The following is a 16,865-nucleotide window of genomic DNA, read 5'->3' on the forward strand; positions in this document are numbered from 1 at the left end:
AGTGCCCGGAAGAAAAGAGACCACAAAATCAAAACGTGTGAAAAACAAGGCCCACCTAGCCTGTCTAGGATTCAAGCGTTTGGCCGACTCAAGGTAAATCAAATTCTTGTGGTCAGTGAGGACCACGACTTGATGTCTAGCTCCCTCCAACCAATGTCTCCACTCCTCAAATGCCCATTTCATGGCTAACAGTTCCCGAATACACACATCATAGTTGCGTTCAGATGGGGAGAACTTTTGGGAAAAGAAAGCACAGGGATTCATTTTAGATGTTACCGGATCTTTTTGGGACAAAACAGCTCCTGCACCAATCTCTGAAGCGTCCACCTCTACCTGAAACGGGAGTGAGACATCAGGTTGCCGCAAAACTGGAGCAGAAGTGAACCTCCGCTTCAGCTCCTGAAAAGAAGAAACAGCCTCTGGAGACCAATTCAGCACATCAGCACCCTTCTTAGTCAAATCAGTCAATGGTTTGGCAATACCAGAAAAATTAGCTATAAATTTATGATAAAAATTAGCAAAACCCAAAAACTTCTAGACAGCCTTCAAAGAAGTGGGCTGAACCCAATCATAAATGGCCTGTACCTTGGCCGGGTCCATTTCAATAGTTGACGGAGACAAAATAAATCCCAAAAATGAAATCCTCTGTACACCAAAAAGGCATTTCGATCCCTTGACATACAGGGAATTCTCCCTCAAAATCCGGAACACAGTCCGAACATGTTCCACATGAGAGTCCCAATCCTTGGAAAAGATCAAAATATCATCCAGATAGATGATCAAAAATTTATCCACAAAGTCTCGGAAAATATAATTCATGAAGCACTGGAAGACAGAAGGGGCATTAGTGAGCCCAAAAGGCATCACCAGGTACTCAAAATATCCCTCCGGAGTATTAAACGCCGTCTTCCATTCATCCCCATGCTTAATGCGAATAAGATTATACGCCCCCCTGAGGTCAAGCTTGGTAAACCAGCAAGCACCTTTAACTCTGGAGAATAGATCAGAAATCAGGGGTAACGGATACTGATATTTAACAGTAATTTTGTTGAGGGAACGATAGTCAATACAAGGCCTTAATGAACCATCTTTCTTGGCCACGAAAAAAAAACCAGCACCAAAGGGAGAAGAGGATGGTCTAATATGACCCTTCTCCAACGACTCCTTAATATAAGATCGCATATCCTCATGCTCGGGTACAGATAAATTGAAAAGTCGACCCTTGGGAAATTTACACCCAGGGCTCAGCTCAATTGCACAGTCATAACTCCTATGAGGAGGCAAAGACGCAGACTTATTCTCACTAAATACATCATAAAAATCAGCCAAATAGTCAGGAACATCATGCGACTGTGGAGAGGTGGAGAAAACAGGAGTGTCACTAAGAGCACACTGACAACCCCAACTCACCACAGACACAGATTTCCAATCCACAACTGGATTATGGATTTGCAAACAGGGAAACCCCAGAACAATGGTATCATGCAAATTATGCCACACCAAAAATCTGCAATTTTCTTGATGGTCTTGGGCGACCCGCATTACCACCTGGGTCCAAAACTGAGGTTTTTCTTCGCCAAAGGAGTAGCATCAATACTCCTCAAAGGGATAGGAGTCCGCAGAGGTGCCATAGGAAACCCACAAAGTTTAGCAAAATCCAAGTCCATCAGGTTCAGAGCCGCTCCTGAATCCACAAAAGTCTTAGCGGAAAATGTGGACAGGGAGCAGATCAGAGTAATTGCCAGAAGAAACTTAGTTGTGCACACCCACAGCAAATGTGTGTGCAAAATGTTTCTCTCGTTTAAGGCAGACAGAAATATTATGAGAGGCATCTCCACAGAAAAAACACAGTTTATTATGCCTTCTGAACTCCTGACGTTGCGCCCTAGACAAAACTCTATCACACTGCATAGGTTCAGACATTTGTTCAACAGGTGGCAACATTTCTCGTGTAATTTTACGTTCACGTAAACGCCGATCAACCTGAATGGCTAATGACATAGAATCATCAAGACCGGAGGGAACAGGAAATCCCACCATAGTATCTTTTACGGTTTCTGACAAACCCTTCCGAAAGAGAGCTGCCAAGGCACCATCATTCCAGGTAGTAAGGACCGCCCACTTTCAGAATTTTTGACAGTACAACTCTGCAGAATCCTGACCCTGGCTCAATGCCAACAGGGCTTTTTCAGCTCGATCAATAGCATTAAGTTCATCATACAACAACCCCAAGGCTTGAAAATATGCGTCCACATTAGTTAGAATAGGATCATCAGGTGTCAAAGAAAACGGGGATCGCCGTGCAGCAAAGAGATGACAATTTTAACCTGCTGCGCAGAGCTCCCCAATGAGCTAGGTTTCAAGACAAGAAATAATTTACAATTATTCTTAAAATTCAAAAATTTAGACCGATCCCCAAAAAACACATCAGGAGTAGGGATCTTTGGTTCAGCAGCACGTGAATGAGCAAGATAGGCAGAAATTCCCCACACTTCAGCAGCGAGCTGCTCCACACGATCAGAAAAAATTCCTCCTACGGCCCCAGAGAAAAAGAGGAAAAAAATATACATTAAAAAAAAAAAAAAATTCTGACACTTTTTTTTTTTTACAATTCTTTCCTGCTATTGAGTACCCTAGAATCTGCGGTATGGCTGGTGATTCTGTTATGAATGAGTCACCGGAGGAGGAAAAAACAAAAATGCAAGCTAAGTCCAGAAAACAGGAGAGGTTGGTAGCTAGCGGATTGCAGACCCCTGATCCTATTCACAACAACTAACAGTAGCCATGGAGCATTCCTACGGTGGTCCTAGATGGCTCTTCACAGCCGGAGAACTAAATAAACCTAAAGAAAGAAAGGGGAAATCTAAACTGCCCCAGAGCAGACACCAAAGCAATAGACAGCCCCCAACATGTATTGTCGGTGAAAACAGATGAAAACACAAATGTAGACAGAAAGACTGGCAGAGCAAACGATGGGGCCCAACTAACTAGATAGGAAGGACAGAAAAGATGCTGGCTGCAATCCGCAAAAACCCTACCAAAAATGTCCCAACACGTCTGATAGGAAAAAACGTCCCTGAAGTCACTAGACTTCAAAATCCCTATATCAGCACTCAGGTATATTCTGAAAACAGAGCAAAGAGATTTAACCAATCAGGGACAAAAATGGAAATTCAGCAGAGCCCCAGCCGGGGCTGGCAGAACACAAAACTAAGCAAATCAGACAAAATCTCATGGAACAATAACAGAGCAAAACTTAGCTTTAGAAGACAGGAACTGAACTGGAGGCCAGAGCTCAGAGCAGAGAAATCACCAGCAAACCTACAGGGCGTCGGCTGCCTTATATCCACTCAGAGATTCCGGATTTCCAATCGCAATCCCCCTGTTCAGGTGACAGGTTTCTCCCATCCAAATCAGTTTCACCACCTCCTTTCACCAGCAGAGGGAGTTAATCGGACATCAAAGGTGAACGAGAAAATGAGCTCACAACAACAAGGGTTACTAGTGGGGTACCACAGGGTTCTGTATTGGGCCCCCTACTATTTAATATATTTATTAATGATCTAGTGGATGGCTTACACAGTAAAATATCAGTATTTGCAGATGATACAAAACTATGTAAGGTAGTTAACACAAAGGACAGTTTGCAACTACAGACAGATTTGAGTAAATTGGAGAATTGGGCTGAAAAATGGCAAATGAGGTTTAACACAGATAAGTGTAAGGTTATGCACATGGGAAGGAGAAACAGATGCTATAATTACTTACTAAATGGGAAACTGCTGGGGAAATCAGGCATGGAAAAAGACTTAGGCATCTTAGTCAATAAGAAGCTAAATTGGAGTGCCCAGTGTCAGGCAGCTGCCACCAAAGCAAATAGGGTCATGGTATGCATTAGAAGAGGTCTGGGGACACGAGATGAAAACATAATTCTCCCTCTGTACAAATCACTCGTCAGACCACACTAGGAGTATTGTGTGTAATTTTGGACGCCGATGCTCAAGAAAGACATTACTGAACTTGAAAGGGTTCAAAGGCGGGCTACTAAAATGATAAATGGAGTTGGTTCACTACAATACCCAGAAAGGTTATCAAAATTAGGTCTATTTACTCTAGAAAAGAGAAGACTTAGGGGAGAACTAATAAATATGTTCAAGTATATCAGAGGGCAATACAGAGATCTCTCCAATGAACTGTTTGTACCAAGGACTGTGACAAGAACAAGGGGGCATTCTCTTCGTTTGGAGGAAAGACAATTTCTGCACCAGCATAGAAGAGGGTTCTTCACGGTAAGAGCAGTGAGGCTCTGGAGTTCTCTTCCTGAGGAAGTGGTGATGGCCAACTCACTGAATGAATTTAAGAAAGGAATGGATGCTTTTCTTGTGAGTAACAGTATAGAAGGTTACGAATAACAGAATATTATAGGTAGATGGTTGACCCAGCTTAGGGGAAGGAATTTTTTTCCCTATGGAGAAAATTGGCTTCTACTCTGTGGGTTTTTTGCCTTCCCCAGGATCAACAATGCAGAACAGCTGCACTAAAAATAGGCTGAACTAGATGGACATAAGGTCTTCCTTCAGCCTTCAAAACTATGTTACTATGTTACTATGACTAAGAAGAGATGATTTCCTCACAAAACATTTCCCACATTCTGAAGAGGAGAAAGGATTCTCCCCCGTGTGAGTTCTTTGATGCTTAAACAAATCTGATTTCCAGTTAAAATACTTCTCACATTCTGAACAGGAAAAAGGCTTCTCCCCTGTGTGAGTTCTTTGGTGCTTAATCAAATTTGATTTCTGGGTAAAACATTTCCCGCATTCTGAACAGGAAAAAGGCTTCTCGCCTGTGTGGGTTCTATGGTGACTAACCAAATCTGATTTCTGGTTAAAACATTTCCCACATTCTGAACAGGAAAAAGGTTTCTCGCCTGTGTGAGTTTTATGGTGAGTAACAAAATGTGATTTATGTGCAAAACATTTCCCTCATTCTGAACAGGAAAAAGGCTTCTCCCCTGTGTGAGTTCTTTGGTGCTTAAACAAATCTGATTTCTGGATAAAACATTTCCCACATTCTGAGCAGGAAAAAGGCTTCTCCCCTGTGTGAGTTCTTTGGTGCTTAAACAAATCTGATTTCTGGATAAAACATTTCCCACATTCTGAGCAGGAAAAAGGCTTCTCCCCTGTGTGAGTTCTTTGGTGCTTAAACAAATCTGATTTCTGGCTAAAACATTTCCAACATTCTGAACAGGAAAAAAGCTTCTCCCCTGTGTGAGTTTTCTGGTGTGTAACAAAATTAGATTTCTTGTTAAAACATTTCCCACATTCTGAACAGGAAAAAGGCTTCTCCCCCGTGTGAGTTCTTTGGTGCTTAAACAAATCTGATTTCTGGATAAAACATTTCCCACATTCTGAGCAGGAAAAAGGCTTCTCCCCTGTGTGAGTTCTTTGGTGCTTAAACAAATCTGATTTCTGGCTAAAACATTTCCAACATTCTGAACAGGAAAAAAGCTTCTCCCCTGTGTGAGTTTTCTGGTGTGTAACAAAATTAGATTTCTTGTTAAAACATTTCCCACATTCTGAACATGAAAAAGGCTTCTCCCCTGTGTGAGTTATTTGGTGTGTAACAAGATTCCCTTTATGGTTAAAACATTTCCCACATTCTGAACATGAAAAAGGCTTCTCTCCTGTGTGAGTTTTCTGGTGTGTAACAAAATTAGATTTCTGGTTAAAACATTTCCCACATTCTGAACATGAAAAAGGCTTCTCCCCTGTGTGAGTTTTTTGGTGACTAAGAAGAGATGATTTCCTCACAAAACATTTCCCACATTCTAAACAGGAAAAAGGCTTCTCCCCTGTGTGAGTTCTTTGGTGCCTAACCAAATCTGATTTCTGGTTAAAAAATTTCCCACATTCTGAACAGCAAAAAGGTTTCTCCCTTGTGTGAGTTCTTTGGTGCTTATCCAAATGTGATTTCTTTGTACAGCATTTCCCACATTGTGAACAGGAAAATCTATTGTCTGTTATGTGAATTTTTTCATGTGTAAGACAAGTCTTTTCAAGAAAACTATTTCCATATTCTGAATATGAAAATAGCTCCTTTCCTTTAGAATCAATTAATTTTTTAATGCTTATATCGTGACTTTGATTTTTCTTAGTAGTTGGTAATGAACCAAAAGATGGGACCTGTTTCAAAGTATTAGATGACAGATCTTGGCTATGAAGGGATGATGGTATATCTGGAGTAATGGCATTAACTTCAATTGGGTCCTGTGATATCTCAAGATCATCAGATTTAAAAATTGAAGATGTCAGCGTTCCCTCTGATCTCCTGGTACAGTCATCTGCTAAAAATAAAACCAATTAATAATTTTGAATAAAATATCTTCACATTTTATACTTTTGAACATTTCTACTTAAGCTGTCCATAAAAAATACAAGCTTTTTAAAAATACTGAATTATTCTCCAAGACAATGACAGTTCACAGTCTAATCGAAAGCCTCATAGCATGAACCAGCGCATCATGGTGTTCAATGGTTTGTTCATTCTGCTTCCCAAACATGGAATAAAAAGCCAACAAACAATGTTATATAGGTGAAAATTATACCAATAAAACTTCTACTCATCTCACGGAAACACAAGACACCACTAAGGTCCATCATCTGTCAGAGGAAAACCAAAAGGTTTCCACAATATTTGTGGGTCAAAAGCTCTTGAAAAGCAACATGGCTTCCATAAACCAATCCAGCAATATCCGCTCTCCCAAAGTCAAATATCCACTCTCTTCTGAGCCTTGTAGTGCACCCAAACCATATTTCGCATCCATATATTTGGCATTACTATAGTGAGAAGAACCCACTTAATTTACGGTGTGTGTTTCCTGGAGCACAATCTGGGCATTATGTGTTGGATAATAAAATGGCAAATGTGCAATTTTCATGTTGCAACATCCAGTGCGAGCTAATTTCCGTAAAGTGTCACTACTCCCATAGAATAATTCACTGAGGGTTATAATTTCCATAATGGAGTCACTTTATGGGGATTTCTACTGCTTTAGTTTCCTGTAATTTTGTTATATTAGGGCATCTGCAGATGGTGTGTCCCCTCTCCACTGGAATCTGCTCCTGCGATGTTTGGTTCCATCACCAAGCAGCGCCTTATTTATTGTGCAGGCGTTGCTGGTAATAGAAGAGACGTCGAAACCAGAAGCTCTGGGTGGCGCTGGCTCTGTCCAGCCACTAAGATTAGGGTGCCTGAGACCAGTAGTTTCATCCAGCCTGGCAGTATGGGTTTATGTGCTGTCCAGCAATCTGGTAGCAATCTACTACCCGCTTAAGCCAATTAGAAAGCACCAAACCCTCCTAAAGCTTGAAGCATATTCCCGGAATCTGCCAGATACAGCCTTGTTCTCCTCTGGTTCAGTCCTCTGTGCTCAGCTGGTGTATTTGTTTCCTGGTGTAATCCCAGCCCGCTTACTGACTACACTTGTGTCTTCTGATTTTGTATTTTCTCTGCCCTCCTGGTTATGGCCAACTACCTGACTATTCTTCTTGCCATCTCACTCCACAGAATAGCAGGTAACACCTTGGCCCAAGCCTAGGGGTCTCTGTGTAAGTCCAGATCCATGAAGAGGGGTTAAAGGATGATAAGCAAGGCAATCACTGGGATCTAGGAAAATAGAGTAGATAGAGCCAAGCCTTCTCGTGGTGGCCATCTTTTCATCTGCCAGGTGATCACTAACAGTGCTCCCAATACAATGTGTCTGCAAAGTATTCCATCAAGATCTGGGTACGAATAGCTAAATGGCGCTCCTTCCTTTCTTACCCTACCATGTGCCCAGAGAGTAGTGTACAAACATATATAGGGGATTGTTGGATTCAAGAGACATTGGGAAATCATTTGTAAGGTCCATTTGTTTCCTATTATCCTGGTGAACACTCTCTGGGTAATTAGAGTATGGGGCTCGGTGGCTCTTGGCAATCTAAACCATCGTAAGGGCCAATATTTTCTGTCAGATGAGTTTCAAGAAATATTAGACATTTACGGATAACTTCTTATAATAGTGCAGAGCTGATGTGTCTTAAATTTAGATCTCAGGCATTTGGCAGAGGTAATGGAGACCTTATTTTAAAGGCTACCAGGTAGTTGCAGACTCACATAAGTGAGGCAGGCCGATCCCACCATCATCAGACTACCATACAAAATGAACCTGTACAAAAAGAACTAGAATAAAAAAACATGTTACCGTATTTTTTGGATTATAAGACGCTCCGAATTATAAGACACACCCCAAATTGTGAGGAGAAAAATAGGAAAAATTATTTTTAATAACACGGTGGTGCTTCTTATAATCCATGCGTCTTATTGCTGTGGTGAAGTGGGGTCCCATAGTTGCTGCTGGAGGAGGCAGGAGTGGGGTGATGCTGCAGGCCACAGGGTGGGATGAGGGGGTGTCCGATGAGTAGTGCGCCACTGAGAGAGTTTGGTGCTGCTGGAGTGCCTGGCACTGCTGCCCAGGGTGTCCGCTGCTGCTGCCTGGTGTGTCCGCCGCTGCTGGGGGCTCTGCTGACATTTTGTGAAAGGCCAGAGCCCCCCGCATATCCGTGGTTTCCTCCTGTGCGGAAGACTCCGTGAACATGGCAGCCTGGGGGCGACGCATGCGCAGATGGAGATCTCGGTATCAAGATCTCGGGAGATGAGATTTCAGCTCTGAAATTAGATCTTGGGATTCTAGGAAGACAACAGCATCATTACCCTCCGCTTTCTCTTAGAGGCCCATCATAATATTTTTCTTCAAGTGATTTTCTATCTTGTCAGCACATTCTACGTACGCTGTCATTTGGCTTTATAGTTACAGAACTGGGCAGGTAACGGTCAGCATTTTGAGGTGGATGGATCCTCCAGGTTCTAAGTTCTATAGAAAAGGGCTTTCAATGCCCAAAGTCATTTGAACAGTTTTGGGTGGAGGAGAATGTTGTGGTCTAGAGGCAAAATGGTGACCATGGTAATACGGCCGGACTACACCACCGATAAAACAGCCACAGCCGGTGACTGAGAGGAATCTGTGACTTCTCTGCATTCAGTGGTTACTACTCACCTGGGTAGTCATATGTGGGAATCTCCTCTTTACACCGCTCATCACCCCTCACATATGTCTCTGTAGTATTAATATGGGTCAGATCTTCACCCTGAAACAAATATTGTAAAAGTCACCGACAGATGGAGAAGTCCCATCTATGATCAGCTCTAATCCTACCATCTCCACCGTTCTCATTACACAAGTTGTTGAAATATGTTTAGTGCAACAACTCCATTCCTGTCAATGAGTGTTTTGTTTCTAGATTTGTATGCTGTCTATAAAGTTTAAAAAAAAACCTCCCAGAGGCTCACACGGGAAGAGCATGTGACTGTATTTCCTGTTTACCTGCTGGATGTAGAAGGACATAGATCTGGGGATTTATTCTGACGGAATATAGGCTGAACTGGATGGACACATGGCTTTTTTCGGCCTTGCTAACTATGTTATTATGTTTAAGAGCACCTTGTTTGTAAAATGCAAAAATCTCTCTATGGACTTAAGCAGTCGGCAAGAGCTTGGAACTCGAAAATGAACAAGGATTTGAGGGATGAAGGATTTAAGAGATCTCAAGCTGATCCATGTTTGTACACGAAAAATGTAGCGGCGAAGGAGTGGATGTATGTTCTCCTATATGTAGACGATGTAATCATGTCTCATCAAGATGAAAAAGAAATTGCAAAGCTAGGAGAAATTCTCAACCAGCACTTTTGAGACTAAGGACCTTAGAAATATGACGTATTATTTGGGAATCCAAATCCATAGAGATGAAGATGGGAGTTTTCTTCTTGACCAAAGTTCTAAAATTTCCGCAATCCTAAACCAGTTTGGAATGTCAGAAAGCAAAGGTGCGTCAACACCAATGGATCCATCCTACTTAAAGTTAGAAGGAGATCTGCTACCCAGCAATGAGAGATAAAGACAAGCAGTGGGGGCGCTTCTGTACATAGCAACCGCAACTCGTTCGGATATCACAACCACAGACTGTCGTCGTGTAAGCAAGCCACGCCAAAGAGAGTGGAATGCAATTAGGAGAATTCTTTGAGAAACTCTAAGGCTAAATCTTAGGATTTCTGCATCAGGAGATCTCACTCTCAGAGGTTATGTGGATGCAGATTGGGCTGGAGATTCAAGCGATCGGAAATCAACAAGTGGTTACTTGTTCTAATTAGGAGAAAATTTAATTTCTTGGTCCAACAGAAAACAAGTGCCAGTCGCATTATCTTCTACAGAAGCAGAATATATGTCTGCTGCTTATGCAAGTCAAGAAATAATTTGGTTGAAACAACTTTTGGAAGATTTTGGCAAGCCATTAGCTCAACCAACAGTTACCTTGCCAGCAGTAAGATTAGTGCAAGGACTAAGCACATTGATGTAAAACATCACCACTTACGTGACTTAGTAGAACGTGGTTTACTCGAGTTTGTTTATTGCGAGTCTGACAAGATGATAGCTGATGGTATGACAAAGCCATTATCAAGAGCCAAGTTTGTGGACTTCAGAACCGCAATGGGACTAACAGGGTAAGTCGTTGTTGAGTGGGGTGTATGAGTGTTTAGTTGACAGTTTTGTATGATGTTTTAAAAGTTAAAAAAAACCTCCCAGAGGCTCACACAGGGAAAGCATGTGATTGTATTTCTTGTTTTCCTGTCTGTGTATGAGAGAAGCAACCTTCTGTAGATGCTGCATAGATAGAGACACAGAAATGATTTATTCCTGATCTATTAAGCTGATCATATATTGTTCCTGATTGTTCTCGAATAAACAAGTTCTGTTGTCACACGCTTGGAGAGAATCATGAGTAATCCGCTGCCAACATAAGTTCTGTGACGTATTTAGAGAAGTATAGAGTCTAAATCACGTCAAATAATTATTCTCGTCTACTCCTTCTTGGTCAGATCTCTTCTGAAACACTGTGTCCAGTTCTGGGCACCACATTTTAAAAAAGCATTGAAAAGCGAGATCAAGTTCAGAGAAGAGCTACCAGGATGGTGAGATAAAACAAGACTGAGCACAAGACCTTCACAGCCGTCTACACATCATAGGGGGGGATCTCCTGACACCTTCTCTCCACCTACCTGATGATCCTGAGGGACATTGGGATCTTCTTGGTTACAGTCCTGTGGAAGAAGAGGACGGGGACATCTCTCTGGTGTTGTCCTCTTACTGGATAGATCTGGAGGAAACACATACAGGGACTGAATTCATTCTCTACATACAGATAACTATAGGCCGTGTGTATTTAGGCTGAGTTCACATGTGGCTTTTTTTCGCGTTTCCGCAGCGGTTTTAACCGCGCGATTTTGCCGCGAAAAATAAGCATCCCATGCATTCCGCAATGCTGTGGTTTTCACCGCGGCGGAATCGCTTCACGGTAAAAAACGCAGCATGCTCATTAATTTCGCGGAATCGCGGCGATCCCGCACCCATAGGGATGCATTGTTCTGCTTACTTTCTGCATGTGGCTGTGCACACCATGCGAAATGAACATTTGCGGATGGTACCCACGGTCCGGAGGAGAGGAGACTGTCCTCCGGGCTTTGGGCACCACATCACTGTAAAAAATAGAATTTAAAATAAAAAATATTGTTATTCTCACCTTCCGACATCCCGCACAGCCTTCCCGCCTCTCTCCACGCTCCCGGTCCCAGTAAGCCTTTGCGAGCGATGATGTCCGTTCTCGCGGGATCGCGAAGTCTCGCGGTCATTCGCGTGACGTCATCGCAAAGGACCGCGAGATGTCGCGATCCCACGAGAACAGACGTCATCGCGGTAATTGTCGCAAAGGATTACTGGGACCGGGAGCGTGGAGAGAGGCGAGAAGGCTGCGCGGGACATCGGAAGGTGAGAATAACAATATTTTTTTTTTTATTACTATTTTTTACATTCCATCTTTTACTATTGATGCCGCATAGGTGGCCTCAATAGTAAAAAGTTGGTCACACTCGTCAAACTCTATGTTTGATGTGTGTGACCAACCTGTCAATCAGTTCTCCAAGCGATGCTCCAGATCACTTGGATAACGCTAGCAATTCTGCAAGCTAATTACGCTTGCAAAATGCTAGTTTTTCCGTGGGAAAATCGCGAGAATTTAAAATGCAATTTTCCCGCGGAATGGAATTCCGAAATTTTCGCGGGAATTTCCGCGAGAGTTCCGCTACGTGTGAACCCAGTCTTAGTCCTATTACCTGGAGATGTGAGGGGCTGGGGAACCTCCATTATGACATTCTTGTACAGATCTCTGTGTCCTTCTAAATACTCCCACTGCTCCATGGAGAAATAGACAGCGACATCCTGACACCTTATAGGAACCTGACACATACAATGATACCATCATCCCCCCGATCTCTTCATAGCGTTACTGTATAATGTCCCAGCATTCCCAGCAGTGTCACCTCTCCAGTCAGCAGCTCAATCATCTTGTGGATGAGTTCTAAGACCTTCTGGTCATTCATGTCCTCATGGATCAGGGGGTGAGGTGGAGGCCCCGTGATTGGGCTCAGGGGTCTTCCCCATCCCTCAGACACAGGGTCCTGACAGCGATCACTAGAGGTCTTCTTCACCACGGTGTAATCCTGGTTATGGAGAGACACATTAATAAATCTCACTACAGACATTTCCAGAGTCCTCACCTCTCCAGTTCTGTCCATCTGTTATTCCCATAGATAAGAATGATGTAATGTGACGTCATCAGAATCTCTCACCTCTCCAGTGAGATGGAAGAGGATCTCTAGGGTGAGGTGTAACATCCTCTCCGCCATCTTGTCTCTGTCCATATCCATCCTTGATGGGTAAATTAGGAAAACTCTCTTTTGTAGAAGATCTTCACTGAGAGGATCCAATATTGTAGAGACCTGAATGAGAAGATGATCCGATGTAACATCATAAGAATCCTGTGTAATAATACAATTACTGGAGATAATGAGGGAAACATAGGAGGAGATTTATTATCTTACAGGGTTTAGTTTTCTCCCCTGACATCTACTAATAAAACCTATATATTTAGGCCCCAGACAACAAGCAGTTTCCTCCTCGGAGTCGGCAGCTGAACACGTTCCTCATAGACTCATCTTCCATAACGCTAATTCTCCTCTCATTACCGACACTGGAATCGGAATTAGCAATACTGCAGGAGATATTCATTACACGCGACATGAGAAATAACTCCTTCATGATGGTGACGACATCTTCATCTTCTACTGCGGCTCTAGAGACAGATGTGGCCAGAGTCCCCACCGGCCGTCTATATGAAGGTTTCCCGTCTTCCCCGCACTGGAATCTTCTCTCACGTTAGATCTCAGCTCTGAGTCACACACAGAAGTTTGAGGCTTTTCTGGAAGAACAGGACAGGAGAGATCTGAGGCCGATGTCTCCATGTACAGGGTTTCCCCTCGGGATAAGAGGCTTTTCTATCCCTTTCCCCCAATTAGAGGGGACACCTGTGGATATCGGGGTCTTTACCGGCTGCAGTCCTGGGGGGATTTCCTCGGTAACGTGGACGTTGGACAATCGTCACCATCAATTCCCATCAGAGTGAAGGAACATCGCTCCTCTATTCAGCTCTATGGATCCAGGATGAAATCCACTGCGGCCCCTGCAAGAAAAGAGCGAAGTCTGGTGAGACCCCCGAGGCCGGAGATTTCTACAGCTGCTCTGTGCGCACAGGACCTGTGATGAGGTCACAGGAGGGGAGGAGTCAGGAGTCACATGATCAGGGGCCTCAGTGTGTGCAGGACTCTGCTGTGCTGGTTGTCATGGTGCTGGATGAGGGGAAGTTTCTGTGTGGAGTCAGGAGAGGTTTATAGGGTGGATGTAGCAGAGGCGCGTGTGTACGAGGTGTACGGAGCGGAGCCGTGTATGTACGAGGTGTACGGAGCGGAGCCGTGTGTGTGAGGTGTACGGAGCGGAGCCATGTGTGTACGGGGTATACGGAGCGGGGCCGTGTGTGTACGAGGTGTACGGAGCAGAGCCGCGTGTGTACAAGGTGTACGGAGCGGAGCCGTGTGTGTACAAGGTGTACGGAGCGGAGCCGTGTGTGTACGAGGTGTACGGAGCGGGGCCACATGTGTACGGAGCAGAGCCGCATGTGTACGAGGTGTACGGGGTGTACAGAGCGGGGCCGTGTGTTTACAAGGTGTACAGAGCGGAGCCGTGTGTGTACGAGGTGTACGGAGCGGAGCCGTGTGTGTACGAGGTGTACGGAGCGGAGCCGTGTGTGTATGAGGTGTACGGAACGGAGCCGTGTGTGTACAAGGTGTACAGAGCGGAGCCACGTGTACGAGGTGTACGGAGTGGGGCCACGTGTACGGAGCAGAGCCGCATGTGTACGAGGTGTACGGAGTGGAGCCGCGTGTGTACGAGGTGTACGGAGCGGAGCCGTGTTTGTACGAGGTGTACGGAGCAGAGCTGTGTGTGTACGAGGTGTACGGAGCGGAGCCCTGTGTTTACGAGGTGTACGGAGCAGAGCCACATGTGTACGAGGTGTACGGAGTGGAGAAGTGTGTGTACGAGGTGTACGGAGCAGAGCCCTGTGTGTACGAGGTGTACGGAGCGGAGCTGTGTGTGTACGAGGTGTACGGAGTGGAGCCCTGTGTTTACGAGGTGTACAGAGCAGAATCGCTTGTGTACGAGGTGTACGGAGCAGAACAGTGTGTATGAGGTGTACGGAGTGGAGAAGTGTGTGTGCGAGGTGTACAGAGCGGAGCTGCGTGTGTACGAGGTATACGGAGCGGAGCCCTGTGTGTATGAGGTGTACAGAGCAGAATCGCTTGTGTACGAGGTGTACGGAGCAGAACCGTGTGTATGAGGTGTGCGGAGCAGGGCCGTGCGTACAAGGTGTATGGAGCGGAGCCGTGTGTACGAGGTGTACAGAGTGGAGTCCTGTTTATACAGGGTATATGGAGCAGACCCGTGTGTACGAGGTGTACGGAGCGGAGCCGCGTGTGTAGGAGGTGTACGGTGCGGAGCCGCATGTGTGTGAGATGTACAGAGCGGAGCCTCATCTGTACGAAGTGTACGGAGCGGAGCCCTGTGTACAGGGTGTTTGGAGCGGAGCCGCATTTGTGCCGACCCATCTGTGTACTCTGTATACCCCATCTTCAGTCACAGACCCATCTGTGTATGCTGTATACACCCGTATACCCCAAGCTTTGGTCACAGACCCCTCTGTGTATGCTGTATACACCCAAATACCCCAGCTTTGGTTGAGGACCCCCCTGTGTACGCTGTATACACCCGTATATCCCCAGCTTCAGTTGGAGACCCTTCTGTGTATGCTGTATACACCTGTATTCCCCCAGCTTCAGTTGCAGACCCCTCTGTGTACTCTGTATACACCCACATACCCCCAGGTTCGGTTCCAGACCCCTGTGTGTAAGCTGTTGTGAATTCGCTTTCTGGCCTACCTCTGGTTACTACTGAACATAGTGGAGCTGGTCAAATTGACAGAGGGGTTGTGAGTTCTCTTTCTGGGCTCCCTCTGGTGGTTACTGGAGGTAATGGAGCTGATCTGATTAACAGAGGCTTGCCACCTGATAATGAGGACGACGATTGGAGATCTGGGGTTTCAGACTGAATTTAAGACAGCCAACTCCCTCTATCCCTGCTGGTGATTTTTTCCTGCCTCCTGAGGTCTTAGTTTCCAGCTCAGTCCCTGCATGTTCAGCTAAGTGTTCTTTTGCTATTCTGTTCACATTTGATCTGGTTTTGTCTATTTCAGTCTTGTGCGGGTCAGCCAGCTCCGGCTGGGGCTGTGCTGAATCTCCATCCATATGTTACTGCTTGTGCCAGTTTGTTTTCATCCCTTATTAGATTGGCCTCTTTTTGCTCTGCTTTCAGAATATACCAGAGTGCTGATATAGTGGGTGAAGTCATGCAACTTCAGTATTTTTTGCATCAGACGTGTTGGACTTTTTGGCAGGGTTTTTTGCGTGATTGCAGACAGTGTCTTTCCTTTCCTCTCCTGTCTAGTTAGTGTGGGCCCCATCATTTGGTCAGTCTATTTTCCTGCCTATGTTTGCGTTTTCATCTTGTCTCACTGACAATATGTTTGGGGGCTATCTTCCTTTGGGGTCTACTTCGGGGCAGTTTAGATTTCCCCTTTCTTCCTTTAGGCTTAGTTAGCTCTCCGGCTGTGCCAAGGCGTCTAGGATCATCGCAGGCACCCTCCACGGCTACTGATAGTTGTGTGGATAGGATCAGAGGTCTGCAATCTGTCTAGTTACCAACTTCTCTGGTTTTCTGTGGCTTAGCTTGGGCTTGCTCTCCTCCTCGGTGACCCAATCATAACAGTATGCTGTATACAACCATATACCCCCAGGTTTGGTTGCAGACCCCTGTGTGTATGCTGTATACATCTGTATGCCCCCAGCTTCGGTCGCAGACCCCTGTGTACACTGTATACACACGTATACCCACAGCTTCTGTCGCAGACCCCTGTGTACACTGTATACACCCATATACCCCCAGCTTCGGTCACAGACCCCTGTGTGTAGGCTGTACACACCCGTATATCCCCAGCTTCAGTCGCAGACTCCTGTGTACACTGTATACACATGTAGACCCCTAGCTTTGGTTGCAAACCCCGGTGTACACTGTATACACCTGTAAACCCCCAGCTTCGGTCATAGACCCCTCTGTGTATGCTGTATACACCTGTATACCCCCAGCTTTGGACGCAGACACCTGTGTACGCTGTATACACCCGTATACCCCCAGCTTCGGTAGCAGACCCCACAGTGTACACTGTTTACACCTGTATATCCCCAGCTTCGGTCACAGACCCTGCATCTCT

The 16,865-nt window shown here is 45.0% G+C and overlaps 3 protein-coding genes and 1 pseudogene across 3 annotated transcripts in view; 1 reads left to right on the forward strand and 3 right to left on the reverse strand.

Annotated features, from left to right (window-relative positions):
• The window catches only part of LOC141075744 (uncharacterized), a 559,419-nt gene that overhangs the window by 261,411 nt on the left and 281,143 nt on the right, over positions 1-16,865 (reverse strand). The window lies entirely within an intron of this gene.
• LOC141075743 (uncharacterized) overlaps positions 1-16,865 on the reverse strand; it is a 230,131-nt gene that overhangs the window by 197,574 nt on the left and 15,692 nt on the right. The window lies entirely within an intron of this gene.
• On the reverse strand, positions 4,089-6,359 carry LOC141075728 (uncharacterized; the record flags this gene model as incomplete). Its single annotated transcript, XM_073562876.1, has 1 exon — positions 4,089-6,359. A coding segment is annotated over one exon (1,377 nt), but the record flags the coding sequence as incomplete, so codon positions are not given.
• Positions 9,807-10,451, forward strand: LOC141075729 (uncharacterized; annotated as a pseudogene).

This window comes from Dendrobates tinctorius, unplaced genomic scaffold, assembly GCF_039654945.1.
Source record: "Dendrobates tinctorius isolate UK_male_01 unplaced genomic scaffold, ASM3965494v1 ptg000368l, whole genome shotgun sequence".
NCBI classification, from domain to species: Eukaryota; Metazoa; Chordata; class Amphibia; order Anura; family Dendrobatidae; genus Dendrobates; species Dendrobates tinctorius.